Source organism: Sorex araneus, chromosome X (assembly GCF_027595985.1).
Source record: "Sorex araneus isolate mSorAra2 chromosome X, mSorAra2.pri, whole genome shotgun sequence".
NCBI lineage: Eukaryota > Metazoa > Chordata > Mammalia > Eulipotyphla > Soricidae > Sorex > Sorex araneus.
This window is the reverse complement of record NC_073313.1, coordinates 17,049,260-17,071,248: the sequence shown is the minus strand read 5'-3', so window position 1 is coordinate 17,071,248 and position 21,989 is coordinate 17,049,260. Positions and strand designations below refer to the sequence as shown.

The window sequence follows — 21,989 nt, the reverse complement described above, 5'->3', positions numbered from 1 at the left end:
TTCAAGTAGGCCCAAAGGGACCCAGACGGTGGCTCATGGTGATTCCAAGGCCATCAGCCCTGCCCCTCTGTCTGGCTACATACAGGAAACTTTCCTGACTCACTTCTAAGTCTGTCCTCACCTCCCAGAGGGCAAAAATACCGGAAGTTTGACCACAGGTCTGAGGCCTTTCTGTTGTAGGTCTCCTGGCCGGGACCTAATGGCCAGACCGGAAGGGAGTGTTTACCTGTTTATCCTCCTCGTCCATTCTCTTGAAGGTATTTTTTTCCGAGGCTAAATATGGAATCTGAACTTTGGTTCCGTGCGGCTCAGCTGGGTTCCCAAAGCGAAGGTCGCCCTCAGTCTTTGACATCAGGAAGCGAGGCAGCGGCAGTTCTTTAGGACCAGAATCAGAGAAGCTCCAGTGAGACCTTATTGGAAAACTGCAAAAGGGGGAACTTGGGAACCAAACGCTGAATCTTTTTTTTTTTTTTGCTTTCTGGGTCACACCCAGTGATGCTCAGGGGTTACTCCTGACTCTGCACTCAGAAATTATTCCTGGTGGTACATGGGAGATCATATGGGATGCCGGAGATCAAACCTGGGTCAGCCTCGTGCAAGGCAAACGGCCTACCTGCTGTACTATCGATCCGGCCCCTGAATCATTTTTTGAAGGAAAATTTCAGGCTACTAAATACAGACTCCATTTTTGTTTAGATACAATGACGGTGCCTGTAATAATAATCTCAATATGGAGAGGGAAACACTCCAAATTTACCAAGGTATCCAATCGGCTTAACCTTTTAAAACACAACTAACTCACGTTCGAGTTTTTGACTAATCTCCCACTCCAGCCTTTGGCCCACCATAAGAAAAAGGACACAACATATGCACATACACAGTAATAAGTGACTGAGAGTGGCAGGCAAAACTTACATGGGGCTTATTATATACCAGACACTGTATTTAAATCTTTTTGATCTGCAAATATTGACCTACTCAGTCCTCATAACTCAGTGACACAAGACTATCATTAGACTTCTTTTATAGATGTGAAAACAGGCGAGAAGGAAAGGAGGAACTAAATGTCATCCCCAAGACATCACAGCTTAGCTGTGGCAGGGCTGGTTCACAACTAGTGCTTACCCCCACCCTACACACACACACACACACACACACACACACACACCACACACCGCCCCCCAACCCCCGAGAATCACCTTCCTTTGGCAAGTGGACTGGGCTCTTGCCCTATATAAGAAATCTCTTAAGGAATTTTCACACCCAACCTCTATTGTATTTTTCCAAATGGAGTAAGGAAAAATGGTATCCAGTTCAGGAAACTAGCCCCAAATTCAGCCAGCTTCTACTGTCGCAACCTTGAGCCACATCCCCAGTGCGACAAAGAGCTAAAACGCAATAGCCGGGTATTTTTCATGATCTTTCAAATTTTGGACAAAACTATTCTGAAAACAGAAATGATGCCTTGGCACACTTTTAGTTCACAGCAGAACAAATCCTGCACATTCACAGAGTACAAAAAAAAATCCCCTTCCCAAAAGGGGGTGATATTCTGGATTGTGCGTAATGGTTTGCATCTGTATCCATTGTTCCGGATAATCCTCCTCAGTGTGCCTTTGTGCTTCCATCAGCTTTCCAGCTTTCCGTTCCAAAAGCACAGCTGGACTTGCGATGATTGATGCAGTGCTAAAGCCACAAAACGTCTTAGCAACGGCAAGCAAGCATCCCAGCTCCTTCGGCAAACAAGGCCCCCGGTTCGCCCAATCTCCACCTCATGTTTATTTTTAGTTGCTATGTACACATTTGATTCAAGAAGGAGGCAATGTGTCAAATCGTGGCCTGATCAATCAGACAAGGGCCCAAGAGATAGAAATAGGAGAAACCGAGCTGGAAAATGAAATTCCCAACTCTAGAGAGCAGATGGCTGCCATTTTCCTGCTTTCTGATCTCAGGAGCTCTCCTGCAGAATGGGTTTCGGAAGGAAAGGGGCAAGGACATGGAGGCTTTGGGGAAAGCAAATACAAGCTATAGGAACCTCCTATCTCAGGAAGACATTTGTGCAGTCAGCAAACAGGATCTACAAAGACAGAACAAGACGGCATGCTCCACCTAGGGATCAGCAGAAAACTGGGGGGAAAGGCTACAAGCATGGTACTGTGAAGGCCTAGCTCCCTTCCTGGGACTTATAGAGTCCTTCAGACATGATTCGATCACACACTCACCTTCCTGGCTAGTCTCTCTCCCCCAGAGAGCCATCAAACAGTGTAAGACAAAACACTGTTGTCTTAGTGTCTTAGAGATCAAAGAATTGATCTCTTCCTCTCTTTGGTGATGTGACTGCACATGGCTCTCACGGACAAGAACTGTCGATGGACATAATATTCCTGTCCTCTAAAACATCACTGAAGGGGTTGAAGCGATAGCACAGCAGGGAGGGCATTTGCCTTGCACACAGTTGACCCAGGTTCAATCCCGGTATCCCATATGGACCCTCAAGCCTGAGCACTAAAGGCAAAAAACTAAAAAATAAAAATAAAGGTGAAAAACCCTTCACTTAAGATAATAGTTTCCTAATACTTAAAAAGCTACTGCAGTGAGGCCACAAACTGAACTAGATTCACACCACAAGAATAGGGAATGCCTCTTGGACATGGGGCTTCAGGTTCAATCATTCCCCCCCAAAAAAATTACACACAGGAAAAAAAGAAAATAACACACAGGAAATAAATGAAGAGTAAAAACTTAATGTTTCTGAAAGCCAAGAAGAAAATTAGTTCAGTCATCCATGGCAATAACTAATTTCACAGTGATATCTCAACTTGTACTCTTTGAATACAGAAATGCTCAGGATAGCAAACATAAATGACTTTTACTTTCCACAAAGAAAATCACGCTGTCCCTTGAGAGTGGAAAATGTTGGCTCCTAGGAGCCAGACCACCCTCCTGGGGACTGTCCACCAGTGGTTCAATGCAAGAGCCACAGCCAAGGGTGCTCAGGGCCTCCAGAAGAGTATCTGATGACACTCAGGGGACCATGCAGTGCCAGGGATCAAGCCAAGACTTGTACCTTAACCCCTGTGTCATCTCTCCAGTCCAGTTTCCCTTTGTAAAATTTCTGTTCTGATTTCTGAATTTTAAACTTCTGCCCTCTAAAAAGTAAGGGGGAAATCCTTCATTTCCCTCTGTTGTATGAAGACATGATACAAGAAATAAGCTTATTCTTGAAGCCTCCGTTCTCCCTGGAATACGAATCATGCTTACCCGTCTGTCTCTGCTCCCTCTGAAGAACCCATGTTCCCCCTTGCATATGTACTTCCTCTCTTCCTCTCTCCTAATGTCTAAATTTTCATTCAAAAGAAATTATCTGGCCTCATTAGAAAGGAAAAGAAAATACTGCAAACTCCTCAGTCTATTAGACAAAAGCACAAACAACACCAATGTTTTTACAGAACAGACTAGAATGGATAAAGAAACTATGGTACGTCTACACAATTGGAATACCAGGCAGCTATTAAGAAAAATGAAGTCATGAAATTTGCTTATAAATAAATGGACTTGGAGAGTATCATGCTGAGTTAAATGAGTCAAAAGGAGAGGGACATATATAGAATAACTGCACTCATTTGTGGTATATAAATATATATTTGTGTGTATAGGTTGTGGAAGACAAATTTCCAAGGCCAGGGAATACAGGGGTTAGGAGGACTGGTCAATGGTTGGACCTAACCACAAGTGTGTGTGGGGCTGAGGGTAGGTAAGATAGAGAAGAGACCAGTATGACAATAATAGCTGGGAATGATCATGCTGGACAAGATCTGAGAGCTAAAAGTATGCAAGGGATATTCTTGATAACCTTTCAGTATCAATACTGCAAACCACAATGCCCAAAAGGAAAGAGAAAGAGAGAGAGGGAGAGAGAGAGGGGGAGAGGGAGGGAGAGAGAGAGAGAGAGAGAGAGAGAGAGAGAGAGAGAGAGAGAAGAAAAGCACCTGCCACAGAGGCAGGCAGGGGGTAGGGGAGGGGGTGCTGGAAGCAAACCTGGGGACACTGGTGCTGGGAAATGTACACGGGTGGAGGGATGTGTGCTGGAATACACATTCAGTAGGACTGAAATCCAATCATGAACAGCTTTATAAGGGTCTATCTCATAGTGATTCAATAAAAGAGTGAAAAATAAATTTAAAAAATATCTGGTCATTTGCCTTGCACGCAGCCAACCCGGGTTCGATTCCCAGCATCCCATATGGTCCCCCGAGCACCTCCAGGACTAATTCCTGAGTGCATGAGCCAGGAGTAACCCCTGTGCATCACCAGGTGTGACCCAAAAAGAAAAAAAATGTCTGTATGGGGTCTGGAGTGATATTACATCAGGCGCAGCCCACCCGTGTTCGACCTCCTGCTTCCCACACAGTGTCCCTGTTCACTGTCCACTGGAAATACAATGTGTGCCACTTACAGTTTGTAGCAGCCATACTGAAACAATGCTAGTTGCAAAGACAAACATGCATGACTCACTTCTGTGAGGATCTAAGAGTCAACTCGAAGAAACAGAAAACAATGGAGGTGCTAGAGAGAAAGCACAGTGGCTAGGGGGCTTGCCTTGCACACAGCTCAGCTCACCCAGGTTTGATCCCGGCACCCCATATGGGCCCTGGGCACCACCAAGAGTTATTCCTGAGTGCTGAGCCAGGAGTGAGCCATGAGAACTGTGGGGTGTGGCCCAGAAACCAAAAGAGAAAGAGGGAGAGAAGGGGGCGGGGGGAGGAGGAGGAGGAGGAGAAAAACAATAGCAGGAGGAGGAGGAGGAAAACATCTGGGGGACGAAGAGGTAAGAATGCTGGGCAGCACGAACTGCCTCTGGCGTCATATAAACTCATTAACCAGCCATGACCCAGAGACTCACCCATAAATCTCAGAAGAGAGCAACAATCTACAGAGATGCCATCAGACCCCAAAGTCACCCGCCAGTTAAAAATTTAACTCCAGCTGTTATCACCTTATTTCAAATCTTTGAATTCCTCTCCTACTCTATACCACTGATGTAGCAGGAGTAGCACACCACAGTAGATGAGGTGTAAAGCAGAAGGCAACCAATCCCGATTAAAAAAAGATTAACACACAAGGCTCAATTGCTAACAACGTGTTAGTAATCTCTTATACAAGGACTTAATGGCTCCAGGGTGAGATACAACAATCTCCACAGACTATTCTTCTAAGAAAATCTTTTTGTGATCATCTTTAGCAAATTATTCATAACAAGCAACATAAAATAAATTATTTAGGGTCTGCTATGGGGGCAGGCTTGAGAAAATTTGAAATAACAGTGCTGGGAAATGTATAATGGTAGTGGGATTGGTGTTGGAAATATTGAGTGTAATAAATGATTGTGAACAACTTTATTAAAATAATTTTTTAAGTGCAGGGCGGGGGGGTCAGAGTCAGGCCTCAGACATGCCGGACATGCGCCCCATCAGTTGCTCTCTCCCTGGTCCTACGCATGCCTCCATGGACATGACTTCTTTTGTCTCACTTATGTACCAGATCCAAGCCAGGGCCTGCTGCTGCATTTAAAATGGGATTACACTTCTGAATGTTTGAGAAACATGGAATGAAAATGATCGGATGTCATTTGACATTTATATAAAATGCACATTTCAGTGTCCATAAATAAATGTTTACTGGCACCAAGCCGCGCTCCTTTGTTTCCGTTCTGTCTGTGTCTGCCGTCATAATACAATGGCAGGCCTGGCCGGCAGCGACAGGCCTCTGAGCCACAGAGTCGAAAATATCACTGCCAGCCCTTCACAGGAAAATGGTGCCAAGTCCCACTTCACCCAGTCCATACTGAAAGTGAAACCAGGCCTGGTAGAATAGGAATGCTGCTTTTATTTTATTTTACTTTATTTTTGCTTTTTAGGTCACACCTGGCAATGTTCAGGGGTCGCTTCTGGCACTCGGAAATTATTCCTGGTCCTACTCGGGGGACCATATGGGATGCTGGGAATCGAACCTGGGTCAGCCATGTGCAAGGCAAACGCCCTACCCGCTGTGCTATTGCTCCAGCCCGGAATGCTGCTTTTAATGGAAAAATACTTGATACTTCTTGGGGTTTTCATTTAAAATTTACATAAATTAAACTGAAAATTCAACACCAGGGGCCGGAGCAATAGTACAGGGATTTGGGTGCTTGTTTGCATGCAGCACTGTATGGTCTCCTGAGCACCACCACGAGTCATCCCTGAGCACCGAACCAGGCATGATCCCGGAACACTGCTGGAGGTTGCCCCCCCCAAAACAAAGCAAACAAAATGCATGCAATTCCTCAGCCACACTAGTCAGATTCCAAGGGTTCAACAGCAAGTCACACATGACAAGAGGTTACTATGTTAGATGCTTCCCTAAATGTCTGACAAGAGATCATCTGATTTGGTCTTCATAACAGCACCATGTGACAGGTACTGATGCACCATTTCTGCAGGTGAGGCATTTGAAACTCAGAGGCTGGAGTGACAGAACAGCAGGTAGGGGGTTTTGCCTTGCGCGTGGCCAACCATAGCTCGATCCCCGGCATCCTATCACACCTACCAGGAGTGATCCCTGAGCAGAGCCAGGAGTCAGCCTTGAGCACCTCTGGAAATGGCTCAAAAAATCAATGTCCTTAGAAACTCAGAGATGAAGAAACTTGTTGATGAGGCCAAGAATGTAGTTCAAGGTCTCTGTTTGAATCCCTAGAGGCAATCCCTGCCAGGCAAAAAGGGGAGTGAGAAGGAGAATGAGAAGGAAGAGGAGAGCAGGGAGAAGGGAGGAAGGAAAAAGAAAAGACAGAGGAGGGGAGAGAAGGGGGAAGACAGGAGGAGGAGGGAAGGGGAGAGTAGAGGGGAACAGGAGGTAGAGGAAGGGCATAGGGGAAGAAGGGGAGGGCCCACCCACCCCCCACCATTTTTTATTGAATCACCACGAGCTACAGTTACAAAGCTTTCATATTTGAGTTTCAGTCATACAATGATCGAGCACCCATCCCTCTAGCAGTGCACATTCTCCACCACCAATGTCCCCAGTATCCCCCCCGCCACACCCCTCCCCCTGCCTCTACGGCAGACAATTGCCTCTTACTCTCTCTCTACTTATGGGTATTATGGTTTGCAATACAGATTACAGATGAGAGGGCATCATGTTTGGCCCTTTATCTATTTTTAGCACACATCTCCAATACCAAAGATCCCTCCAACCATCGTTGACTTAGTGATCCCTTCTCTATCCCAGCTGTCTTCTCCCCTAGCTCATAAGGCAGGCTTCCAACCATGGAGTCATCTTCCTGGCCCTTGTCTCTACTGCTCTTGAGTGTCAGTCTCATATTATGATACTATATATTTTATATCTTATATACCACAAATGAGTGCTGTCATTCTATGACTGTCTCTCTGTTTCGGACTCATTTCACTGAGCATGATACTCTCCATGGCCACCCACCCTCCCTACTTCCAGGAGCCCAGCATGCCCCAAAGCCACGCCCATTGCTACAATACTGCCATCCCAGTAGTAGCTCATCAGACCGGATGGGATGTAATGTAGAAGCCAACCAACCCTGAACAAAAACATTCACGCAGACAGCTTAACTTGCATCAACTGCTTGGTAAACCGGCAAACAAGGACTTAATGACCCCCTGGAGAGATACAACAATCTTCACAAATTTTCTCTCTATGGAAATATTTTTGATCATTCCATTAGCCATTTAACAGTAACAAGCGATAGAAAATAAATGATTGTGGGTCTGTCATGGGGGTAGGCTTGAGGGGCGGGTGGGGAAATGGAGACAATGGTGGAGGGAAGATGGTGGGACTGTGCTGGGAGAGTGAGTGCCTGTAACAAATCATCATGAACAACTTTGTAAATCGGTGTTTAAATAAAGTGGTAGGGGGGAGAGAAGAGAAGGAGAAAAAGAAGGGAAGGGGAGAGAAGACGGAGGAAGGTAACATGCTAGAGGCAGGCACACAAATAAAAAGTGATGGAGAAAAGATTCAAAATTATTCTTTCTGGGAGAGCCTAGTCCACGCTTGACTGACGGAGCTTTCGAGGCATGAACGGAGGTGGTGCGCGCAGGCGCGTGCATGAGGGTCCCCAGGCAAGCCTTAGCCTGACCTCCTGGGCTTCTTCCTCCAGTTCTGAGCTCTCCAACCTAGACTAAAGGCTCTTTTCTGTGGCTCCAACCACATTCAAAGACCCGAAAGAGTTCTCTCCGGCCCCACCCTCCGCTCGATCAGTGAGCCTCTGCATTTATTTGCTTTTGCTTGGATAAAAGCATTCTTGATCATTAGCAAAAGCCATGAACGCCCAAGTCATTCTCTCTCTCTCTCTCTCTCTCTCTCTCTCTCTCTCTCTCTCTCTTCTCTGCTGAAACAGAATGAGTTGCCATCAAATTCTATCTTTCTCTCAGTGCAATTTTTAAAACTGCAGCAAGCAAGTGAGGAATTGGGGTTAGGGTTCCTACCAAGTCTCGGCGTGCTCGCCCCTACTTCACAAAAGGATTTCTGATCCTGTTTCTAATATTTCAGATTGGGTGTTCATTGTTGGAAGGGGGCAGGGCGCCCCTTGTGCAGTACAGAATCTAAACCAATAGCCTCTTCCACGGCTGCGACAGACCAAAATGTCACCACATGGGGCCAGGGAGGGAACTCAGCAGGCTGCAGTGCCAGCTTTGCTTGCAGGAGCCCTGGATTTGATGCCCTTCGTACTGTCAGGAGCAGTCCTTAAGCACTAGAGTGGAGGGAGCCCCCAGACCACTGCATGTGACACCAAGACACAAAAAGAAGTGACCGCACAAATGCTCCCGAAAGAGAAAACAAAATCTTTTAAGTCTGTAAAAGTCTGTAACTGTATCTCACGTGATTCATTAAAATTAAAAAAGAAAAAAAAAGAAATCACCTTAAGTGAGAACAATGATTTTACAATTAAGAAACCACAAGAGAATGAAATAAATTGCCTTTGGATCTTTATGATGGTAGGCTTAGGGCCACAACAGCACTTCACAAATTTGGGGATTTCAACAGCAAAACTCCCCACTCCTCCAAACAGATGAAGGAAGACAACATGGAGTTGGCAACATTTTCTTAGGCTAAGAATTGTATCCCTGGGACTGGAGCAATAGTACAGTGGGTAGGGCATTTGCCTTGCATGGGGCCGATAGGGGTTCAATTCCCAGCATCCCATACGGTCCCCTGAGCACCGCCTGGAGTTAATTCCTGAGCTGCAAAGCCAGGAGTAACCCCTGTGCATTGCTGGGGTTACCCAAAAAGCAAAAAAAAAAAAAAAGAACTGTATCTCAAACTATTTCCCATTACCAATTTCACAAATGGGCATTTAACAAAAGGACAGAGAAAAAGGACATTTAACAAAAGGAAAAAGAAAATCCATTTGGGAACTGATTACATTTTCATTTCATAGATGACTCTTCTGCTGATTCTTTCTCCTTTCAGTACAAATGATGCCAGATGGCCCCCAGACCTGGCCCCAGTCTGGGGAACACAGCCCCTCAAAAAGTATGGGAATCACATTACTGCATGATTGGGGTTTGGAGACTCCTAAAGGGGCTATTGCAAGAAATCCACCTTCAAGGAGGAAAAACAGCGGGTCACATTTTTCCTCCCGAAATTCCTAGGTTTCATTTCCTTTCCATTCTGAAGCTAAGCGTGAGTCACTGACGAAATCTCACAAGGAGTGCCTGCCACCGTGTCACTCTGACATCCCCTCCTGTTGCTTGTCCCCTCTGTGATGATCAAATCCACTCAGAAAGTCGCAAGCCCAAACATCGCAAGAGAACCCTCATCCATCTCAGTCTAAATTCCAATATACGTGGTTTCCTTTACAATTCTCTTGATGCATTTAAAACATTATTCCAGGAAAGGGCCCAGAGGCTTTGGAATGACTTGGAAGCCCCACTGTAGATCCTGTCTCCGCCTTCCCTGGGGCCTCACACCCCTCACAGCTGGTCCCCAGAAAGAAGACAACAGCAGCTCACAGGGAAGTTTCACATGTGCTTTCCCTGTCAGAAATTCCCTGCTGGTCCTCAACTTTCACTCCTCGTCCTTCTGCCTGCCATCAGCCAGCATCGTCACCATCTGTTTCACCCCGTTCCGAATAGGGGGGAGGCTGGAAAAACGCTTGGTGCCAACAGTGGGGATGGCACTCAAAGGCGAAGGAAATCCGGGGCTGACCCCTGCACGCTGTCAAACGTGTCAGACTCCTGGGTGCCTTTTGCCTCTCCCCAGCTCAGACACTGAGAGAGCTAAGAATATGCTCGGTGGGCTAGAGTGATAGTACAGTGGGGAGGGTGTCTGTCTTGCACGCGGCCGACCCAGGTTCGATTCCCAGCATTTCCATAAGGTTCCCCTAGCACTGTCAGGGGTAATTCCTGTGTGTAGAGCCAGGAGTAACCCCTGTACATCACTAGGTGTGACCAAAAAAGCAAAAAAAAAAAAACAGAATTCGATCGGAGTTGAACCCTAGCCCCTAAAAAATGCTCCACTCGGCCTTCCAAGGAAGCCTTGGACAACCCCAGGGCCACAGAAGAATCAACAGGTCTGGCAGCCCCCGGCACCACCGGGGCCAAGTTACTGCATAACTGGGTCCCAGGACTGAACCTCAGCTGTGCACAGCCACGTCCCGCAGAGCTGGAGGCATCCTGAGCCCCCAACACTGCCTGGGAGCCCACCCCGAAATCTTCCCGAGCTCCTTTCAAGTGTTGAATTCCCGGCGGCACCCCATCCTAATTAAATGTGTTCCTGGCAGTGGCCCCAGACAGCTGCACTTCTTATTTTGCAAATATTTATCTGATGGCTCTCCAGGTGATTCTCAGCTGCAGAGGGGGTTCGGGAAGCAGAGCATGAGAAAAAGAAGTTCCAGCCAAACGCCTTCGAAGCTCCAGAGCATCCTGAAGCGCAGTGGCCTGAGCTGCAACAGGAGCCCATGTATGGGATGCACTCCCGTGCGCTGGTCTTTGCATTCATTCCCCCGCGCCCTCCATTCATTCGTTCAAGCAGGCCCTAAGGGCTTGACCCTCAGAGGTCCAGCATGCACGCTCGTCAGCTAGAGAGGAAGACAGCCTCCCAAAGGCCCTGAACCTGCAAATGAGTGTTTACAAATTCTGACCAGCGCCGGGACCGGCAGGTGCGCAGAGAGAATACAATTAGATGCATTTCCTAACAGCTTCAGCCAAAGGGCCTGGCCCTAATTGCCCAGGGAGGTACTCTTCTATCTTGATTTTCTATTTATTCTTGATTAGGTATTTTACAGTTCTAAAAGGGTAGATATGAACTTATAGGAAACTGCCGCCTACTAAATAATTCTCCTCGGATAGCAATGCAAATGAATTTCATGTGAGTGCAGAGTATAATAATCAAGTCACAGCTTTATTGCCCTCTAGGGCATTAAACGATTTTATGTGATCCGGCAATCTTATTCCTACCTGATTTCTTTCCCCAACCATAAATACTTCAGACTCCCTGTACTTCCTTGACCCAGCTTCCTCTAGGCTAGCTCCTTCGCTCACACATTCGTGTAATGGATAGATGCCACCTTAGATAGGTGATGGTGACAGTGTCAGCTCCTGAAGGGTGAGAAGGAGCAGTCGTGGGAAGCGGAGGGGAGGCAGAACAGAGAGCTAGGAGCCCACAAGACCAGCAGAGAGCCTGGCTCGTGCCCTGCTGCAGTGAGAAGGTCACGCAGAAGGGGCTGGAAGGCCAGGGGCAGACTGGAAGAAAGGTGGGGAAAGTTCGAGAAGCAGATGGAGTGTCCATCAGGGACCAGATTATCCAGAGCGGCAGAGAGACTTTGTAGAATTTGGTGCTAAGTACAAGAAATGAACCTTTGGCGGCCTTGAAGGAGCCAAACAAAATGAGCTGACAGATACGTTGCGATGACAGCTCATCTCTGTGTGGGAAGAGACTGAAGGAGAGAGGAGAGAAGTTACGGACCCAATGACAAAACCACTGTGGTCTCCCTGGACGAGGCATGAGTGCAGGTGGTCTGGTCTGCAAGAGGCAACGCCGGAAGTCGCAGGTGCTGCCGCTGGGCTGCCATGAGCGGACTCCTCAGGGAGTGAGGGAAGGAAAGGGATGAACCAAGGATGATCTGGGGGCTCCTGGATTGAGCCACTGGCGCTGGAGCTGCTGTTCCCAGAATGGAGTCAGGGGTGAACCCACACCTCCACCCAGGCACCTGTCCCTCCAGAAAGGAGTGACCGAAGAGAAGGGCCAACGCCGCAGGCCCCGTGCTGGCGCTCCCACGGCTCAGGCTCTCACGCACCAGTCAAGGTGTGTGCCGTTAAACATCGCGCTAATAGATTTCAAGCAGTAAAATGGAAAATTCTGAAGTGGCAGCTTCAAGCCTGCCCCAATCCTGCCCCGCACTGCCATGCAACAGATGCCCCGCAGAGAGAAACTGAGGCAGGAGTATAGGGATGTGGTTCAGTGGTAGATCACATGCCTGGGTGAGGCCCCAGGTCTGCTCCCCAGCAGGAGACAGACAGACAGGAGCCAACTGCTACCTGCACAGGCCAGAACAAGCCACTTTGCGGCCCCATGGAGAGCAGAGCAACGGGAGACTGAGCTTCAGGCTCCTGGATTCCTCAACCCCTGAACTGCAGCTGCCACATGAGGAATGGCGGCTGTAAAGGTTCCCCAGCGGCGGGGCTGGAGCAATAGCACAGTGGGGAGGGCGTTTGCCTTGCACGCGGCTGACCCGGGTTCGATTCCCAGCATCCCATATGGTCCCCTGAGCACTGCCAGGGATGATTCCTGAGTGCAGAGCCAGGAGTAACCCCTGAGCATCACCAGGTATGACCCAAAAAGAAAAAGAAAAAAAAATGTTCCCCAGGGGCGACTTCCAGGATTCACCCCCCCAAAATCGGTCTTCCCTCCCTGGATTTTGTTTGTTGTTTTGCTTTTTGGTTTGTGTGTTGTTTTTTGGTTTTTGGTTTTTTTTGCTTTTTGGGTCACAACCAGCGATGCTCAGGGGTTACTCCTGGCTCTGCACTCAGAAATTACTTCTGGCAGTGTTGGGGGACCATATGGGATGTGGGGAATCAAACCCGAGTCTGTCACATGCAAGGCAAACACCCTACCCGCTGTGCTATCACTCCGGCCCCCGGCCTCTCCTCCCTGAAGGTGAGCCAGGGAATGCCACATCACAACTGGCCCAAGCATTCCACCTCACTGGGGCAACTCTGTGGGCGCAGCAGGGAAGCCTGAGCCATGGCAGAAACAGACAGGCCTTAGCCCGGCACAGAAAGTGCTGGAAGGCTTGTGAGCAAAGAGGCAGTTCCTGGCACTGGCTGCCAAGAGAGGCTCCATGCTGGCTGCTACCATCCTACATTCTACACATTCCTGCGATTTCCACGGGCTATCCTTAAGACTGGGAGTCCAGAATTTTCACAGGGCCATAAATTCTGCTCCAGGCCAGGGGCTGGAGCCAACAGGCCGTGCCTAGGCCAGTGGTCAACGATGTACCCTGCAAGGTCGTAAATAGACAGACGTCCCCCACCTGCGTAAGTGGGAAGACAAGATGTTAATCTTATCTCAGCAGCACAAAAGAGCTCTAAATTAACAAGACATCTCTGGGAAACAGATGGGAATCCTGCGATGCTTTGTTTGATAAGAAACACAAAGACCCAATTTTCCTATCAAAACTCCCACCAAAAAAAAAAAAAATTAGTCCTATGCTCCATTCCTCTCTGGCTAGGGAAGTGTCTCTCCTACTCTGCCGTGAACGTTTCCATCTTTCTAACTCTGAGTCTGAGCATTTCCTCGACATTTTCACTCCTGAATATCCTTGAAGCACATGGACCAACACGGACCACATTTTCCCTCCCGGGCCACGGGAACTGACAAATGCCTCATTTTGTAGATGTTGTACATGTTGCGCAGGCCACGTGAGAGAATATCTGGCACCCAGTCCCCCGTTAATAAAAGTCAGTCAGCAGCCCTCGTGGGAGTTAGTGAGCAACGGCTCCATTTCCTGGGCTCTAGCTGCTCGAATTTTGGCAGCTATGAGCAGCCGCCCTACGGGGCTACCACAGACGAACCCTCCAGCCTGAACCCACAGCTGTGTGAACCGGTGACAGCTCAGGGCAGCTGAATAGATGGGAAGTTTTCATCGCAAAATGAGGAAAAGGGAGAAGTTCCTGCACAGCTGTGGGGACATATGAAAGTTGTTTGCACAGAATGAATTAATATGGAATCTCAGCAGATCCCTGGAACAATTGTCTTCATACAGCTTTGGAAAACCAATACTGAAGACGACGCAAATAAATGTTACTGGCAGGGGGGGTGGGGTGGGAACGGCTCTGCTTTTTGTTTTAGTTCTAGAAAGTGCTTAAGAAGATAGGAGGGGGCTGGAGTGATAGCACAGTGGTAGGACATTTGCCCTACACGCGGCCAATCCGGGTTCGATCCCTGGCATCCCATATGGTCTTCCAAGTACCGCCAGGCGTGATTCCTGAGTGCAGAGCCAGAAACAACCCCTGAGCATTTTGGAGTGTGACCCAAAAAGAAAAAGAAAGAAGGTAGGCTGGTGGGACAGCAAGTGAGAGAAATGTTCGATAGAGACTTTGAGAAGGTAAATTCACCCTGGCAAAGATCTGGTTGCCCCAAGAAATTTGCTGGTTGTCAGAAAAGTCCTTGAGAATTGGAGCATTGAAGTGATGGGATGGGCAGTCTCCCACTCTCTGGTTATTCACCCCGTGTCCCCAGAGTCTTACTTGACATCTTAAACTCCCAAGATAACTGTGTTATTACTTTGCCACAGGCTATAGACACAGTTCCTGTCCCGGTCCCTTCCTGCTGAAGAACAAACTCTTATTTTAACTGTCAGTCAATTAAAAAAAAAAACAACTCATCTCAAGTCACTGCGAAGGAGGTTTGGGTTGGGTTTGGTTGTTGTTTGGGCTGGTTCTTGCTTGTTTTGGTTTTGGCCATTTGAAAAGGAAAAACAAACTCAAGGTCCCCATGAGGTGTTCTTATTTTATTTTACAGCAGAGTTGGAAGAAGCAGGGAGAAATTCCACAAGAGCTGACAGAACAGACCTAAACCCCACTATAAATGGCTCTCCTAAATACGAAACCTGTCGGGGGCAATCAAACGCATACATGTGATATACTTACCACATTTAATACTCTCTAGCCGCGCAGGGAGCCCAGACTGCACTGCAGCGATTAATTTCAAGGCAACATAAAACTGCGTTGGACCAAAATATCCCACCCGCTTTGCACCACACAGTTCCGTGATCTGAAAAGAGACAAGAAAAAATGTTGCTGAAAACCCCATTTCACAAGAGCAAATGAGACGAGATACACTGCTTCAGCCAGGCTAGCGCGCTGCAAGTCCACAGAAGTCCCTGAGAACCTACGTGTGTACACAGGCTGGGTTCTGGGCCTCCCGCCCCAGGGAGATTTCAGTTTGGATAATTAAATCCTATCTGCACGTGAGGTTCAGGACTAAGTGATTATTCCTCCTTCTTCAAAGATAAAAATAAAGGTGACAGAGGATGGCTGTTACTCTTCAGATGCAAGAGTGACTTTTCAGGGGGAGGAATCTAATGCACAAAGTCTATGAAGTCCCTGGGGTGAAAAGAGCCGATTAGTCATTATCACGACTCGGGGATTATCCTAGGTGATCAAAATGCAAAGTGAGTTCTTTTTAAGGTGCTCGGAGCAAATTATTTCCGAAGCATTAAAATTACATCTTGGTGGTTCACTTTAGAGAGACAAAAAAGAGAAGCACCGTACTCACAAATATATCACAAATATTGTAGTCTTCTATTTGTAGCCCTTAACTACATCTGTGATTAGCAGTTTACAAAAAGGACAAGTGAGGGGCTGGAGCGATAGCACAGCGGGTAGGGCGTTTGCCTTGCACACAGCCAACCCGGGTTTGATTCCCAGCATCCCATATGGTCCCCTGAGCACCGCCAGGGGTAATTCCTGAGTGCATGATCCAGGAGTAACCCCTGTGCATCGCCAGGTGTGACCCAAAGAGCCAAAAAAAAAAAAGAACAAATGAAACATCCGGTGACTTTCAAAGCATTATTTCAAACAGACACCCCAAAAGTTCAATAACCACAACTCTAAAAAGCAACCATCTCCCACAGCTGCATCTGTCCCAGAGGGAAACATATATTCCAGAAATGTCATACAGCACACATGTTTTCCTGCAGTTTATCCAATACTTTTATAATGACAAATTAGAAGCTGCATGTAACGGGAATTATGAAACTGTAATGAAAATTAAGAAAAATGTGACTGTGACGGAGACTGGGAAACTGAAACTTAGCCCTAGGTTAAACAAGAGAAGGGAGGGAGAAGCAATCCTTTTATGACCCCAATCAACCGAGTAAAGGGCCCACCTGCCCACCACATTGATGGGAGCACACTGGGCCTAGCAGACTAACGGGAGCACCTGGGAGATGGATCCTGAAGGCCGCACCAACATGGGTGTGACATACGGACACTGACTGTTTTCCTGTTTTGCCCCTGAAGGCCGCACCATGTGGGGACGATGCATTGATTGTTTTTCTTCTGCTCTGACTCCCCTGTTTCACGGATAAGAATGTACGTAGATTGTAGCCCACCTTTAGAGGATCAAAGAGAGACCCTCTCAGCGAACGAGGCTCCAAGTCTCTTTCTCTTGTGACTTGGGGCCCTCAGCGCTGAGCTTCTAATAACCTCACTGTCCTATCCTGAGCGCTCTTGCTCTGTCCACTCGCACCTGGCGCCAGCACAAGACTTTCACAAACAAGCTATCAAGTACTATTTTTCTTCCCCCCATTTAATATTATCCTCTGAATGTTTTTGTCTATCGACCCAATTAAAACTATCTCATCCTTTTGACAACTGCATAATATTCTGCGATACAGATACACTTGTGGCTTTAAAAAAACAGTTGTTTCTTATTATGGGACATTTAGTTATTTCCAGTAACTTTAAATATGAGAAGCCCTTTCAGAACAAACTAATAATAACCACTCAATTCATCAAGAAACCCGCCTAAAAAGTTCAACTACGGGGTCAGCAAAAATGGATAGATTAAGAGCCTCCAAAAGTTCTCTCCTCCATCCACGCACTAAGAAAAGTGGGGGGAATTATCGGAACTCTGGAAACAAACCAAGGCTCGCAGCAACCGAGAACACACAGCCAAGAAATGCCGGTGACTTGGCAACAACCTGGCGTTTTGTTCCTTTTCAAGTTGCCATTTTCCCAGCCCAACTGGAGCGCTTTCACTGGGGCTGCAGGGGTTCGCATCTGACAGGCCCCGGGAGCGAGTCACCTGGCAGTCACAGGGGACCAGGACAGGGGAGGGGGAGTCCTGTCTTCCCGACTAGATCCATCAGAAACAACGATTCCATCTGTGGATGAGGTGGAGCGGGAGGAAGTTGAGCCAAAGACTCAGCTGTTTTAACCAAGATACACATTTACTTCAAAAAGTTCCCCTGTTACCTACTATGTCCGAGAGTCTGCTTCCGATGACTTTAGATGGTTGTTTTTTTCCATTTTACCAGTTAAGGCTAGGTTCCGGTGGTCTTCGGCTGCCGGGAGCTCTGCTCGGGGTGGGGAGGGAAGCTGGAGCCCATCCCCTCCGAGGGGTCCCCGGGGAAGACAGCCAGGCGTGCGGGAAAGAGACTCTCTGCATCGCTCTCTTCTGGGAGCTTCCTTTTAAGTCTCTGGATGTTGGCCGTTGATGAGCATAGCCACAGCCATGCTCAAGGCCCCTCTCCACACGTTCGGACAGGCCTAGCGCATGAAGGTACCGGCAGAGGAACCCAGGTGTGTATAATCCCATCAACGGCCAACATCCAGAGACTTAAAAGCAAGCTCCCAGAAGCACGAGGCTGCTAACCTACTTTTCCCTCTGGGAGAAACTCGCAAGCTACTGAGAGCTTCCTGCCCACATGGGACAGCCTGGCAAGCTGCCCATGGTGTATCCATATGCCAAAGCCAGTAACCAGCTAAATCTCATTCCCCTGACCCTGAAGCCTTTAGAAGCTTCTAAAATCTCAGAGATAAGACGAATGTAGAGGTTATTGAGACCGCTCAAACCACTCGACGTTCAACGGGATTTCGTGATCGTGATCATGACCAGTTCAGGCGTTGTTTCACTGGGGAAGGGGTCTAGTGAGTTTCTCACACTACCATCCCCCGAATTTCAACCCTCCCCATACTTTTCTTGAGTGCAGAGTAGGATAGTAAGATAAAAGGAACAAAGGGATGCAGAGGTGCCTTGGGGCCCCAAAGCCAACATCCAGTTAAAAACTTAACTCCAGGGCCAGAGCGATAGTACAGAGGTAGGGTGTTTGCCTTGCACACAGGCGACCCGGGTTCGGTCCTCAACATCCCATTTGGTCCCCCAAGCACCCACAGGAGTAATTCCTCAGTGTGGAAACAGAAGAAACACTTGAGCACCACTGGTGTGACCCAAAAAGCCAGAAAAATAAAAAAACATTCACTCTAGCTCTCTAGCTTCATCAGCCTATTTAAAATTTTAGAATTCCTGGAGCATTCACGGTCATGCGACATCTCATACTCTATGCCACTGATGTACCAAGAGTAGCACACCACATGTGATGGTGTGTAAAGTAGAAGGCAACCGATTTCTAACCGATAAAAATATACTAGCACACAATGCGCAACCTGTAACAATATGTTAGTAATCTCTTATATAAGGGCTTAATGGCTCCAGGGTGAAATACAGTTTTCACACACTTTCCTCTAAGGAAACATTTCTGGATCATTTTTAGCAGCGTATTCATAACAAGCAATACAAAATAAATAGTTTAGGACCTGCTTTGGGAAAAGGCTTGGGTGGTCGTGGGAAAATTCGAAATTTGGTGGTGGGACTGGTGTTGGAATGTTGAATGTAATTAATTACTGTAAACAACTTAAAATAATTTTTTTTAAAAAAGGAACAAATTGAATGACTTGAAGGAAAATTGCTGGGTGTGAATCCAGGCCCTATCTTCAGCTTCTCAATAATGCTTAACTCCTGTACCTCTGTGTCCCCACAAGATGTAAATGAAAACAGTAGTACCAATCTCACGAGGGCCAGTAGCAATACCGATAAAAGTGCGCATTATGGGGCTAGAGCGATAGCACAGCGGGCAGGGCATTTGCCTTGCACGCAGCTGACTCGGGTTCGATTCCCAGCATCCCATATGGTCCCCTGAGCACTGCCAGGGGTAATTCTGAGTGCTGAGCCAGGAGTGACCCCTATGCATCGCCAGGTGTGACTCAAAAAGGAAAAAAGAAGTGTGAATCATTAAATATGCCAGGGTCTATTTCGTTGGTCTCAATTTATTCCCACTCCAACAGGCCCCTAGCTAGGCCCCACCCCCCAAGCGCACTGCTTTAACTGGTCAGTGACGCAGTCCAGGTCTGGGTATTCTGGGGAAGTTTTCAAGTCGATTCCACTCTGCAGCCACGCTTGAACAGCCCTGCTAATGACTGCTCTGATTGTCTCTCTAGGCTTCATAATCACCCAAATGCTAATGATCAACAAATCATTCTCCCTGAACCTAACATCGCAGACGCTTCCTGCACTTTCCCAAAACGCTGCTAGGTTATCTCCACATGGATAACCTAAGTCATCCCAGACAGAGTGTAAGCGACCTCACATAAAAGCATAAATATGTTTTCCCCATAGTTCCTCGTAATCAATCTGTCATGTCAGAAACTTATCTTCAATCCTAACCATAGGGAGTTGACGCTATCACAGAATCAGCTCCCAAAACAAGAGTTTTTCCTTTGCTTTGCCTTTGTTTAATCCTTCCCTAATACAAGGAGAGTTTAGAGAAATTGTGGGTTTTTTTTCCAGACCACAGCAATAAAGGAATATTGTAAATAAAATGGGGCAGATGAAATTTTTGGTTTCCCAGTGCATATAAAAAGCTTTGTTAGTCCACTAAACGTGCAATGGCATCGTGTTATTTTAAAAAAGTACATATCGTAAACCTTGGAACGTATAAACATTATACAGCAAAAGGAAATAAAGTCATTTATAGATGTGGTTGAATTGATTATTGTAAATTATGCAGATGAAAATTCACTGTATCACTGCCATCCCGTTGTTAATCGATTTACTCAAGCGGGCACAAAAAACGTCTCTATTCCTCTCAGCCCTGAGATTTTAGCAGCCTCTTCTTACTCATCTTTCCCAACGATTGGAGGCTCTTTCAGGGTCAGGGGAATGAGACCTATTGTTACTGTTTTGGGCATATCGAATACGCCACAGGTAGCTTGCCAGGCTCTGCCCATGCAGGCAGGATGCTCTAGGTAGCTAAAATAATATTAAAACATAAAAAAGAATATTATAATTAATACTTACCTCATTGTACTGCTTCTCTTCACCAAACATATAATCATCTATGCCACTACCTGTACCATCAATAGCAAGGATACAGTTCCCGATGGAAGGAATCATGTATAACTGCTGGATCACAGACTTCATGTAACAAGTAGCACCAGCATTTTTTGTTGTTATTAGTTTATTTTTAATTAGAGAGTCATCGTGAGGGTACAGTTACAGATCCATACATCTTTGTGCTCATGTTTCCCCCATACAAAGTTCGATAAACCATCCCTTCACCAGTGCCCATTCTCCACCACCAGTAAACCCAACATCCCTCCCCCCCTCCCCAGTCCCGTCTCCCCCCACCCCACCCTGCCACTATGGCAGGGAATTCCCTTTTGTTCTCTCTCTCTGATTAGGTGTTGTGGTTTGCAATAAGCACCAGCATTTTTTAGGCCCACAAATCCTTTCAGTGGGCGGGGTCCAAGAGGTGGTAGATATTCCCATTCAGTAAGTGCTTTATAAGCAGTTATTGCTGTGAACTAATGTGAAAAATGAAAATTATATAATAAAATATATAATACAGGGGCTGGACCGATAGCACAGCGGGTAGGGCGTTTGCCTTGCACGCAGCCGACCCGGGTTCGAATCCCAGCATCCCATATGGTCCCCTGAGCACCGCCAGGGGGCAATTCCTGAGTAAAGAGCCAGGAGCAACCCCTGTGCATCGCCAGGTGTGACCCAAAAAGCAAATATATATATATATATATATATATATATATATATAATACAAAACAAATTCTCCAAGTCCACTTAATGTCTAATAGTAGGTTACTAGGGGTCTGGAGCGATAGCACAGTGGGTAGGGCGTTTGCCTTGCACATGGCCGACCTGGGTTCGATTCCTCCATCCCTCTCGAAGGGCCCAGCAAGCTACCAAGAGTATCCCATCCACACGGCATAGCCTGGCAAGCTCCCTGTGGCGTATTCGGTATGCCAAAAACAGTAACAAAAAGTCCCACAATGGAGACATTACTGGTGCCTATATGAGCAAATCAATGAACAATGGGACAACAGTGCTACAGTGCTACAGTACTAGGTTCCTAGGATTAGGGAATACACAGGTTCCTGTACACCAATGGTCACAACTTTTTATCCGGGGATAGAGACATAATCATATCTGATGTGTTTTTTGTTTGAAAAAAAACCTTGTTTATTTAGTATTGATTCTTGCACAGGGAATTCATAGCTGACAGCACTATAATTCGTTCCCAAATAAAACTCTTCTAACTGCCCCACACACACCAAAAAAAGGACATAGTTTGGTTTTAGGTGTTTTTTGGGGGTGGGGGGTTCTATTTGGGTCATGCCCAGCAAAGCTCAGGGGATACTCCAGGGACTGCACCCAGGAATTACCATATGGGATGCTGGGGGCCCGAACCTCAGTCAGTCGCATACCAGGTGCATGCCCTTCCCTCTGTACTATCACTCTGGCACCCACATACTTTCATTTTTTAAAAAACACATTGCTTTAAAAAATACCAGCCACTACGGCCAAAACAGTAGGGTAGCAGTGTGGGTAGGGAGGGCACTTGTCTTGCACACGGCCAACCCAGATTCAATCCCCTGCAACCCATATGGTTTCCCTGAGCACTGGAA

General features: G+C 47.0%; 1 protein-coding gene across 2 annotated transcripts in view; it reads right to left on the bottom strand.

The window, feature by feature from the left end:
- REPS2 (RALBP1 associated Eps domain containing 2) overlaps nt 1-21,989 on the bottom strand; it is a 243,405-nt gene that overhangs the window by 148,106 nt on the left and 73,310 nt on the right. For both annotated transcript variants that reach the window (XM_055121665.1, XM_055121666.1), the window contains exons 2-3: nt 15,156-15,279; nt 227-375 (exon numbers count right to left, since the gene is read on the bottom strand). In XM_055121665.1, coding sequence (XP_054977640.1) covers nt 227-375; nt 15,156-15,279 — 273 coding nt within the window. The remainder of the gene's footprint in view (nt 1-226; nt 376-15,155; nt 15,280-21,989) is intronic.